The sequence below is a fragment of the Mustelus asterias genome, chromosome 2, assembly GCF_964213995.1.
Source record: "Mustelus asterias chromosome 2, sMusAst1.hap1.1, whole genome shotgun sequence".
Lineage (NCBI taxonomy): Eukaryota > Metazoa > Chordata > Chondrichthyes > Carcharhiniformes > Triakidae > Mustelus > Mustelus asterias.
The window spans coordinates 48,531,119-48,544,020 of record NC_135802.1 but is presented as its reverse complement, the minus strand read 5'-3'; the positions used below and the strand labels follow the sequence as shown (position 1 = coordinate 48,544,020).

General features: G+C 41.9%; 1 protein-coding gene across 5 annotated transcripts in view; it reads right to left on the bottom strand.

Moving 5' to 3' along the window:
• trdmt1 (tRNA aspartic acid methyltransferase 1) overlaps nt 1–12,482 on the bottom strand; it is a 73,704-nt gene extending 61,222 nt beyond the window's left edge. For 2 of the 5 annotated variants that reach the window (XM_078234763.1, XM_078234777.1), the window contains exon 1: nt 12,251–12,482. In XM_078234763.1, the coding sequence (XP_078090889.1) occupies nt 12,251–12,482 (232 nt within the window). The remainder of the gene's footprint in view (nt 1–12,250) is intronic. The other 3 variants (XM_078234793.1, XM_078234770.1, XM_078234785.1) reach the window with 2 other exon arrangements.
• Between the last annotated feature and the right edge of the window lie 420 nt (nt 12,483–12,902).

The following is a 12,902-nucleotide window of genomic DNA, read 5'->3' as shown; positions in this document are numbered from 1 at the left end:
AGAACTAAGCAGGCACAGTCACACCGAGCTGGACAACAGACTAGAAGCGTTGGAGGAAGATGGTGTGGTCAACCACATCAAAGGTTGTAGATAGATCAAAAAAGGCAAGGGGGTTATAGCTTACCGTGGTCACGGTGACATAGGATGTCATTCCCAATTTCAATAATGGGCCCTTCAGTGCTGTAGCAAGACTGATTGGAGGAAATATAGGCACAGGCTTAGAAGATGACAACATGTTCACAGACTTTGGAGAAGAAAGGGACTTGGAGATGGAGCAGTAGTTTGTTGGGACACTTTTATTATTGAGACATTTTTTCTCCGTTGTCATATTTAGAATAGCAATTGAGGAGGAAACTTCTATTCTAAATTTCAAAAGAAAATCTAATTTCAGGAGGATTTGCACTGCCACAGTTCAAAATAAAAATTATTTAAAAAATCAACTGGACGTCATCCTTTCTGTGCTGCCAATGGTCTACCCCAACAACTTTACTTTTCACTCTTGGCACTGATTGCTGAAAATCTTGGCACAATTCCAGAACCAAAAGTGAAAACGAAAGAAGACATTAAACAACAAAGAATTGGATAGTGGATCTGTGACCAACAGACAAATACAACAATTAGATCTGTATAGAATTAATTTTATTTCATCAACTCAGGTTCTATAACAAACTAAAATGATTGGAAGCATCAGACATACAACTGAGCGATAACTGCATGTATGTTGCAAATTTTGGTCTGCTCTAGGTACTTTCTGAGGTTCAAGGCATGTTTCAGTGGTAGCACTTTTGCCCAAATTCAAGCCCCATTCTTGAGTCTTGAGCACACTCTCATGCTGCACTGCTGGAGATGCCATATTTTAGATGAGCTGTTAAGCCTTGTTTTCCCTCTCAGGTGGAAGCAAAAGATCTCAGACTTTGCCTAATGTTATTATGATTTTCTAAATGTCCTGCGGGCTCCTTAATAATAATGGAGTGGAGCATTTTCTCAATGACAGATATTAGGAAACTGGATCAATAGTTTCCTGCTTTCTATTTCCCTCCTTTCTTGACTAAAGATGTTGCATTTTTCTAATCCCCTGGCCCCTCCCCAGAGTTCAAGGGAATTTTGGAAGATTATAACCAATGCATTCGCTATCTCCACAGCCACCTTCTAAGACTCTAGGATGCAGGACATCAGGTCTAGGGAACTTTTCAGCCTCGAGTCCCATTCGTTTTCCTGGTACTTGGCTCCAATGATTGTGATTAGTACAAGTTCCTCCCTTCCTTTTGCCTCTTGATTTTCTACTATCTTGGGATGTTGATTGTGTTTTCTACTGTGAAGACAGATACAAACTACTTGTTCAAAGTCTCTGCCTTTCCTTGTTCCCACAATTAATTCTCCAGCCTCAGCCATGGATATACTGTATGAACTAACAAATTATCAGCTGAGGACTTTGGAGTTTGTCCCCATATAAAGAAGACAACGATATTTTGGACTCTGAAACTGAAAATGTTTCTTTGTGATCAGCAACCTATTTCCAGAAATAATATTTAATCGGAACATAAAGCAAGAGTTTGTTCCTTCAGCCTGTTAAGTCTTTTTATTAGGTTAAGCCTGGACTATATTTCAATCCCACTGACCAGCAGTGTCATGTCATCATTCCTTCATTGTCACTAGGTCTGAATCCTGGAACTCCCTTCCTAACAGCACTGTGGGTATATGCACATCATGTGGACTGCTACAGATTAAGAAGGCAGCTCAATAAGACCTTTGCGAGGGCTATTAGGGATGGGCAACAAATTCTGGCCTTGCCAGCGATGTCACAACCCATGAAAGATTTTTTTTAAATGCCATTTTAGGAAGGAAATCTGCATCCTTATCTCCTGACCAAATGTGATTCCAGGCACACACAACATTGTTGACTTTTAACTGCCCTCCAAAACAATGAAACCATTCAAAAAAAGTCAAAAAGGAATACAATTGGAATGACAAACCTGGCATCCACCCCATCTGACGAAGGAGCTGTGCTCCGAAAGCTTATGGTATTTGCTACCAAATAAACCTGTTGGACTTTAACCTGGTGTTGTGAGACTTCTTACTGTGCTTACCCCAGTCCAACGCCGGCATCTCCACATCATAGACCCAGGCACCAGAAGGAAAATGTCATTCCATGTCCAGTTCACCCTAAAAAATCCTTCTTACTGATATCTAGGAGCTTATACCAAAATTGGGAGAGCTATCCCACAGACTATTTGAGCAACTGTGTGACGTACTCACTGAATCACACCTTACAGTCAAGGTCCCAGACACCAACAACGTCCCTGGATCTGTCCTGCAGAGGTAGCCTGGGAATCCTCACCCATGAAGTCTCAGGTGAAACATGGGCAAGTGTTACAATCCCAGTTGAAGTTAATATTGGACACTTAAGGAAGGAAGTTAAAGCTCGAGAAAGAGTGCCAAGGAAATTTACTAGAATGATACAAGAATGAGGAATTTTAGCGACAAGGAAAGATAAGAAAAATTTGGCTCATTTTCGTTGGAGCAGGGAAGATTAAGTGGTGATCTTATTGAGGTGTTCAAAATTATGTCAGGAGTCACAATTTCAAGATGATCAGCAAGAGAGCTAGGAGTGTGATGAGGAGAAACTTCTAGAGGTGCAGAGATTTTAAATGCGCTGACAGGGAGAGTGGTGAAGGTGGATTCCATTGGAGGTTTTAAAAGAGAGTTGGATATATATTTGAAAGTGATGAATTTAGAGGGCTATGGAGATAGGGTTGGAGAATGGGACCAGCTGGGTAGCTCTTGGGAACTAGTGCAGACACGATGGACCGAATGGTCTCCTTCTGTGCTGTAGAACTCAATGATTCTAAATCAGACTTCAGAGCGAAACTTAGCTTGATAGAACCTAACTTTTATTGTTTTTTAAACCATGGATAAGTTGCTGAACAAATTCAAAGCAACATTCTGATTAACTTTTAACATTAAGATAAATATTTATTAAAAACTATATTGCACCAGACAAAAAGTTGGAAAAAGCTCAATACAAACACAAGATGAGGATTAAGATATTCACAATTCATTCAGCCCAGCTTTATCTTTACAGATAAATACAAATTTGGAAGGATAAGACAATTTACTATATCCATTCCTGTATGTTCAGGATAACAATGCAATACGCATGAACCAATTGGCAAACTATGGTCAATGTAAATGACAGATGGAGCCAAAACAGCTTCTATGGAGCTCTCAAAAAACATTCAGATTCTTGTCACACTGAGCGCCAACAGGTCTCACTGAAACTCTGTCTTTTTCATGAAGGTTTCCAATCTCCATGTTTGAAGAACTTGGCTTGGAATTCTCTCCAAACTGAAAGACTCCCACTCAGAAGGCTTTGACAAGAATCCACTTCCAAGGTTTCAATTTTGCATTCCAAGATTCCTTTCTCTTGGGTCTCCAAGTATATTCAAGCTTCACCTATAAAGCACACTTTCAGATCATCAACCGCGCCAAACAAAACACCATTGCTCCAAAGGGATACCATTGCCCCTACAGCCCACAGCACAGAATCACCAACTGTCAGTTGCCCACTTGGATCTTCTGGACTTTTTTGGAGCTCACTTTGCTTCAAGTCTGTTCCCCGCAACCATCTCTTTATTTATAAACCTATTTCTCTGCTCCATTCTCTAAACTTTACTCAATAGGATTTATTCCTGATCTCTGTCCTGTTCCCTTACCTGGGATTGTCTTCTGAGACTTCTTACAATCCCATTCCCTAGTTTTGGACCTTCTCCATGTCCCCCTTCCATGCCCTGCTCCCTTTTACATGTTCTCTGGAATGGTACTCCGATTCAAGTCATCTAACCTTTCTCATACTATTTCACTTCTTTCTCTTCAGCGCACATGTACAGCACCAATTCCTCGCCTAAAGGCATGAAAATGAATAAACTGCGCATGTGCGGCCATTTTCTGACTTGCACATGCACAGAAGCCCCAGGTTTATTTGGAGTTTTTTTCATTGTAAATTTCTCTGCAGCATCTGTACACATTGTAATGTCCCTTTTCACTGATGCAAATGTGTTCAACATTGGGGTCATGTTCCTCAAACTGAGGACACAAATTTCTTTAAACACAATGCAAATTTTATTGTGTGACTTCATTCCACACCTCACTTATCCTTAACTGCATGGTAAATGTTGAGCCCTTTCCAGGTTTCCTTCATGTTGATCCATCTTCCTTTTCAGTTGCCCTGATGGCCTGGGCAAATGCATGCCTTAGATAGTGGGCCTTAAAGAGTGCAATTACCCTCTGGTCCATGGGTTGCAACATTGAGATGAAGTTTGTGGGGGGGGGGGGCAGAAATACCACTCTAATGTCAGCATGCATGTCATCAAGGTGCTTGGATGATCAGGAGCATTACCAAGGGTTAACAATTCTTTAAATGTAAGATAGTGTTTGGTGCAATAATCCCTGACACTTGACACAAAATGATGCTTAAACGATCCTCAAAGATATTCTTATCGACCCATGTTTTACAATTGGATTTCCATATCACTAGAAAAAATGCCTTGGTATTCCCCTTGAAAGCCCTGGGATTTTCTGAATGATACACAAGCAAAGATTTCAGTTTAAAGTCACCTACAGCATTTATTTAGTCACATTGTAACTTGGCGTGGATTTCTCCTCTTTGACAATGTAGATTCTCAACAGGACTTTCCCCCTCCAAGAGTCCAGTTTCGTCAACATTAAAAGCTTGCTGAACACAATATCCACCCTTTTCAATTATTTCAGCCAACGTCTCAGTAAAAGCACAAGCTGCCTCCTCATCAGCAGCTTCATCCAAGACCTTGATGTTATGTAAATTAGTCTTGGCTTTAAAAAGCATAAACTATTCCCAGCTGCATTAAAAGGCTCAGCATTCAAACTTTCCCCCTGTTGTTTCTTTAGATCATCTTAAAGACTCCCAACCTTTTCCTGAATTATGCCAAAACTTACAGGAGCACAATACTGACTTTGGTCCTCCAGCCAAATGATTAATGGTTTCTTTAGATCGTCATAAAGACTCTCAGCCTTTCCTGAATTATGCTAAAACTTTCAGGAGCACAGCACTGACTTTGATCCTCAACTGAAGTATTCAGTCCAACATGCTGCTTAGTTATCACAGTTGATTGCACGGCGCCAAACCGTCAACATTGGTTTTTAATTCTTAGCTTGTGTTTCAAAATAATCAATAATATTTCAGAGCATATCCAAAATTCTAAAGATTTCAATGTGCGTCTCACTGTTTTCAGATCTCTTAATTATTTTTATTTTTGCTCTTACGGTAATTTTTCTATGTTTGAGAAGAAACATCATTTACACAAGATTTACACTTTTCTGCCATTATTTTTAGCAAAGAAACTCTAAATTTTAGGAAAGAGTTTGGAAAAACAAAGGCACTAAGCACTGCAAAAACGCATCAGAACACCAACTGAATGTTGATGTACACGAATGAATTCCACTGGCATGGATTGTAAAGTCAAAAATGACATGGAAAAGTTGAAACAGAGTGGCAACTTATAAACATCAAGTGCCATTCATCACAACTCAAACATCGTAAAGTCAAGAACTGCCTGAAGTATCATACATATAAATAAGGCATCTCACACATGACAATGACACAACTGTTCCATTGTGGCTCCTTGGAAGAGCATTCACAACATCCTTTCCAGCCAATTGTCCTGTTTAGGAACTGGGTGCCACACACAACATTCCTGGATTCCATATCCCCTCTGTAAAATGCACACATCAGATCCTGTGACACTTGGAATGCCAATGCAGCCACTGTAATCACCAGGTGACCAACACTATTTGGACAATGCATGGGTCCACCGAGCTAAGATGCCCACATCTAAGCCAAATATTTTTCCTGGTCAGTTTCACAGAGCCTGGAATTCTCCCATCTAGGACTAGGGTCCTGAATCTTAATAAAGGAGACTCTTGATGATTTGAGGAACAAGGTGGCTATAATGGATTGGGAAATGCAACTTAAAAGGATGACGGTGGATAGGCAATAGGAAAAATTCAAAGAGCACATGGGTGAACTGTAACAATTGTTTATTCCTGTCTGGCACAAAAGTAAAACGGGAAAGGTGGTCAAACCATGGCTTACAAGGAAATTAGAGATAGTATTAGATCCAAGGAAGAGATATACAAATTGGCCAGGAAAAAAAACAGACTTGATGATTAGAATTCAGTAAAGGTGGACCAAGGGATTGATTAAGAGGAAGGAAAGAGAATATGAGAGTAAGCTTGCCGGGAACATAAAAACTGACTGTAAAAGTTTTTATAGGTATGTGAAGAGAAAAAGATTGGTGAAGACAAATGAAGGTCCCTTACATTCAGAAACAGGGGAATTTATAATGGAGAATAAAGAAATGGTTGACTAACTAAATACATACTTTGCTTCTGTCTTCACAAAGGAGGACACAAATAACAAATCAAAAATATTGGCACACTCATGGTTTAGTGAGAGGGAAAAACTGAAGGAAATCAGTATTAGTAGAGAAATAGTGTTGGGGAAACTGCTGGGATTGAAGGCTGATAAATTCCCAGGGCCTGATCATCTATATCCCAGGGCCTGATCATCTATATCCCAGAGTACTTAAAGAGGTGGCCCTAGAAATAGTGGATGCATTGGTAGGCATCTTACAAAATTCTACAGATCCTGGAACAGTTCCTACAGATTTAGGGTACCTAATATAATCTCACTATTTAAAAAGGGAAGTAGAGAGAAAAGAGGGAATTATAGACCTATTTTCTATATTTCTAATTACTCCTGGAACAGAAGAGTCAAGCAGATTGCTGAGATTCTAAACCCTTCAAAGGGTGTTTACAATAATCATGATGATCATAGCACAATTACTGGGGTTTGTTTTAAATTCCAGATTTATATTAATTAAATGAATTTAAATTTCACCTACTGCCATGGTGGGTTTTGAACCCATGTTCCCAAAGCATTAGCCAAGATTATCCATCCATCGACATTATTACTATATCCTTATACCTCTTACTTTACCACACTGAATCCCTTTGAAATAGTTTTGCTCACTTTGTCTGTTTGTTCATCTGTAACTTCCTGTTCCCATTTAGCCAACTTATAATGCTCCAATTTATTGTTGACTGCATTCTTAGACGTAAAACTCTATTCCTCCATGCAAGTCACATTGGTAAAAAACTGAGGCCTCAATACAAACCCCTGGGGAACACCTCGTCATTCCTGTCTACTCCCTCACAGAATGCATCACAAGATACCTTCAATTCTAAGTGTTTTGCTTTTTGATTCTTTTTTTTGCAGAACCTTGTCAGATGCCTTCTGAAAGACCATACAAACAATATTGTTATGACCCCAGCTGATGTTACTACTGGTCAGGTCAGCTCCCAGGGTGGAACCCAGCTTGATAGATCCTAACTTCTATTTTTTGTTTGGAAATGTGAAGGGTGGCTACTAAACCGAGTCCCAGACACTACTGATATACTTTTCATAGAAATCACAGAAATCATAGAAACCCTACAGTGCAGAAGGAGGCCATTCGGCCCATCGAGTCTGTACCGACCACAATCCCACCCAGGCCCTACCCCCACATATTTACCCGCTAATCCCTCTAACCTACGCATCTCAGGACTCTAAGGGGCAATTTTTAACCTGGCCAATCAACCTAACCCGCACATCTTTGGACTGTGGGTGGAAACCGGAGCGCCTGGAGGAAACCCACGCAGACACGAGGAGAATGTGCAAACTCCACACAGACAGTGACCCAAGCCTGGAATCGAACCCAGGACCCTGGAGCTGTGAAGCAGCAGTGCTAACCACTGTGCTACCGTGCCGCCCCATGATTTTAAAAAATCATTTATTAAACAAAAAGAACTCTCATACTCTACTCTTTCTACGACAACTATATCACTATAGGCATATATACACGTCCTCCACGATCATCCTCAACACCAGTGCCCCACAAGGCTGTGTTTTCAGCCCCCTACTATACTCCTTATATACCATTGGCTGTGCGGCCAAATTTCCCTCCAATTCGATTTTCAAGTTTGCTGACGACACCACCATTGTGGGTCGGATCTCAAACAATGACGAGACACAGGAATGAGATAGAGAATCTGGTGAACTGTTGCAGCAACAATAATCTCTCCCTCAATGTCAATAAAATGAAGGAGATTGTCATCTACTTCAGGAAGAGTAAAGAAGAACATGCTCCTGTCTACATCAATGGTGACGAAGCAGAAAGGGTCGAGAGCTTCATGTTTTTAGGTATCCAGGTCACTAACAATCTGTCCTGGTCCCCCCATGCTGACATTATAGTTAAGAAAGTCCACCAACCCCTCTATCTTCTCAGAAGACTAAGGAAATTTGGCCTGTCATAGAGTCATACAGGTTTACAGCATGGGAACAGGCCCTTCAGCCCAACTTGTCCATGCCGCCTTTTTTTTAAAAATCCCTGAGCTAATCCCAATTGCCCGCATTTGGCCCATATCCCTCTATACCCATCATACCCATGTAACCATCTAAATGCTTTTTAAAAGACAAAATTGTACCCACCTCTACTACTACCTCTGGCAGCTTGTTCCAGACACTCACAACCCTCTGTGTGAAAAAATTGCCCGTTTGGACACTTGTGTATCTCTCCCCTCTCACCTTAAACCTCTGCCCTCTAGTTTTAAACTCCCCTATGTTTAGGAAAAGATATTGACTATCTAGCTGATCTGTGCCCCTCATTATTTTATAGACCTCTATAAGATCACCCCTCAGCCTCCTACGCTCCAGAGAAAAAAGTCCCAGTCTATCCAGCTCTCCTTATAACTCAATTCATCAAGTCCCGGTAGCTTCCTAGTAAATCTTTTCTGCACTCTTTCTAGTTTAATAATATCCTTTCTATAATAGTGTGACCAGAATTGCACACAGTCAGCTATGGCTCTCACCCAAATTTTACAGGTGCACCATAAAAGCATTCTTTCTGGTTGTATCACAGCTTGGTATGGCTCCTGCTCTGCCCAAGACCGCAAGGAAGTACAAAAGGTCGTGAACGTAGCCCAATCCATCACGCAAACCAGCCTCCCATCCATCCCATCCCAGAGTGTCTACACTTCCTGCTGCCTCGGCAAAGCAGCCAGCATAATTAAGGACCCTTCGCATCCCGGACATTCTCTCTTCCACCTTCTTCCTTCAGGAAAAAGATACAAAAGTCTGAGGTCACATACCAACCGGATCATGAACACCTTCTTCACTGCTGCTGTCAGACTTTTGAATGGACTTACCTTGCATTAAGTTGATCTTTCTCTATCCCTAACTATGACTGTAACACTACATTCTGCACTCTCTCATTTCCTTCTCTATGAATGGTATGTTTTGTCTGTGTAGCACGCAAAAAACAATACTTTTCACTGTATGTTAATACATGTGACAATAATAAATCAAATCAAATATGCAGATTCACAAGGACAACAAGTTACAAAATCTATCTTATACTCTAATGTGCACAGTAAGCATACTGTCTATGTAAGCCAACAGGTGAACTGCAGTCAGACACTCCACACTCTGAAACCAAGTGACAGATGCCACCCAAATTAGATGCCATGGATCCCTCAAAACCTCCCTAGATGTTTATCAACCAGGAGCCAACTTGTCTCACTGCAACTCTGCTTTTCACATGAGGGTTTCCAATTACCATTCTTTAAGAACTTTCTTTGGACTCCTCTTCCAAACAATGTTTTTTCTCAGATGTCTTCACTGAGGATTAACCTCTGGGGTTGCAACCTCCCCTTCTGCTGTTCCTCCCCCCTTGATCGCCACTTACATTCAAGTTTTGCCTTCTATGACTTGGAGCCTCTGCTCCTCACTCTTAACTTCACTGAACAGGTTCTGCTCACAAACCCTGTCCTTGTTCTTTGTCTGAACTGTCATCCCGGGACCTTTTCCTGTCCCTCCTTGGTTTTTGGAATCCTTTATTAATTTGGGACTTGCTTTTGATCATTTTGCATGTCTTATCTGTTCTGGCACTCTGTGCAGAATGCTGCATCCAACTGAACTGAAACTGCTTCATCTGTCTCAGTGGGTCCCTTGTTGCTAGGCAACAGCATAGCTTTCCTACTTTTAAGAGTCGGAAAACCTCATTAAAATGCAGGCATCTTTTAAAGTGAAACTAAAACTCAGGTTTCCTTCACACACAACTTCAGAAATATAAATTAAGCTAAAATTCAAACTTAAAGCTACGACTTATGCCCAAAACACCCCAAAACAAATGCAAATGACCCAAAACTATATATTTTTGTTAACAAGCTGCAATGGTCTCAATGCTCCTATTTGATTAAGGTGTCACATATCTTATATCAATTATTTTATTCTCATAATTCCCTTAGATTCTTAATTTTATCAGTGTGCACTTCTTACTTAAACTGGAGGTTTACCAGAGAACATAACTTTGCACTGCCTATATATCTGAGGTTTGAAATAAGGCTTGCGTAAATGCCCTGAAAACCCTGATACTGATTTCCCCTTGTCATTTACAATTTTGACAACCATCCCAAGGCCTCGTCCTGACCCCTTGAGCATCCCTTCAAGTCCAACCCTTTCTTCGGTGTGTGCTGTTTAAACTCCATGTAAACATCTAATTGTTTCCGTCGATAGCTATATATTTTTCTGTGCTCCAGATTCTTCTACAACCCACAGTTCATGTGTGAATTGCAAGATTGTCTCTTAGTCTAAGCTGACTCTTCCAGGGCCTTGAAATCAAGGGCAGCACAGTGGCACATTGGTTAGCATTGCTGCCTCACAGCGCCAGGGATCTGGGCTCAATTCTGACCTCAGGTGACTGTGGAGTTTTCACGTTCTCCCCATGACTGCATGGGTTTCGTCCCGGTGATCTGGTTTCAAAGAACAAAGAGCAATACAGCACAGGAACAGGCCCTTCGGCCCTCCAAGCCTGTGCCGCTCCCTGGTCCAAACTAGACCATTCTTTTGTATCCCTCCATTCCCACTCCGTTCATATGGCTATCTAGATAAGTCTTAAACGTTCCCAGTGTGTCCGCCTCCACCACCTTGCCCGGCAGCGCATTCCAGGCCCCCACCACCCTCTGTGTAAAATATGTCCTTCTGATATCCGTGTTAAACCTCCTCCCCTCATCATGAACCTATGACCCCTCGTGAACGTCACCACCGACCTGGGGAAAAGCTTCCCACCGTCCACCCTATCTATGCCTTTCATAATTTTATACACCTTTATTAAGTCTCCCCTCATCCTCCGTCTTTCCAGGGAGAACAACCCCAGTTTACCCAATCTCTCCTCATAACTAAGCCCCTCCATACCAGGCAACATCCTGGTAAACCTCCTCTGTACTCTCTCCAAAGCCTCCACGTCCTTCTGGTAGTGTGGCGACCAGAACTGGACGCAGTATTCCAAATGCGGCCGAACCAACGTTCTCTACATCTGCAACATCAGACCCCAACTTTTATACTATATGCCCCGTCCTATAAAGGCAAGCATGCAATATGCCTTCTTCACCACCTTCTCCACCTGTGACGTCACCTTCAAAGGATCTGTGGACTTGCACACCCAGGTCCCTCTGCGTATCTACACCCTTTATGGTTCTGCCATTTATCGTATAGCTCCTCCCTACATTATTTCTACCAAAATGCATCACTTCGCATTTATCAGGATTGAACTCCATCTGTCATTTCTTTGCCCAAATTTCCAGCCTATCTATATCCTTCTGTAGCCTCTGACAATGCTCCTCACTATCTGCAAGTCCTGCCAATTTTGTGTTGTCCGCAAACTTACTGATCACCCCAGTTACACCTTCTTCCAGATCGTTTATATAAATCACAATTTCCTCCCACAATCCACAGATGTGCAGGCGAGGGTGGATTGGCTATGCTAAATTACACATTAGTGTCAGGGGATTAGCAGGGTAAGTGTTGGCATTACGGGGTTAGGGCCTGGGTAGGATTCTTGTCAGTGCAGGCTCATGGGCTGAATGGCCTCCTTCTGCATTGTAGGGATTCTATGAACCTTTCTCAAAAGGCTGCCAACAACATTGACATTCAACAGTGAGGGGAGACAGGCACCCAAAGATCTCAAGGTGTGGGACTGAGTGGGTGAAGAGGTACAAGTTAGTTTGTGAACTGATAACGTGTTTTGACAGGAGACCTGTTGTTTATGGGGCTCCGTTCTTGCGGGTGGCCCTGCGACATGACTCTCATTTTCTTTATTTGTTTGTTTCACTGTTTTACCTTTCAGCGCGTAATGCATGCCCCCAACGCCGCTGTACAGCTCCAACACTCTCAACCGGGCCTCGGGCTCCATCATAGCAACGGCTCCGTCTCCAAGAGAAGGTCCGCGTCCTCTCCGCTCCGCCGCTGCACCACGAACCAGAACAAAGGTTCCTCCCCCTGGCCCAGAGGCTGGGTTTTCACAACGAGTAACCGACCCGCAGCAAATCTTACCAGAACTGCTCACCCTCATTGACCAGTGGGACTGGGCAGGAACCTACTTTACCACGAGGAATGTTATTTATTTTTGAAGAGGAACTCTTCCAAATAGGTGCATTTTTTTAAAGATAAGTTGACATGAGTGAATGTATAATTCCCATTTTGGATTCAAGGTGTGCAGCACTTTTCCAAACAACGGGTTCTGTGAAATACTAAAAAGTTTGGGGTGATTCCTGATACATAAAGAAATATAATCGTTATGGTTGATTACTTTGTGAGACTGGATCAGTGATTCAAAATATTTATTTCACACTTTTCCCTCCTCCAAAAATGTGATCCATCTCTTCTCTGTATCTTAGCCTGTCTCCAACCGTTTGGAGGCTGATTATCTGAAAAGTGACAAAAAAACTGTTCCATGTGGTGTGTAAAAATGGTTACTGCTCAAAACCTTTAT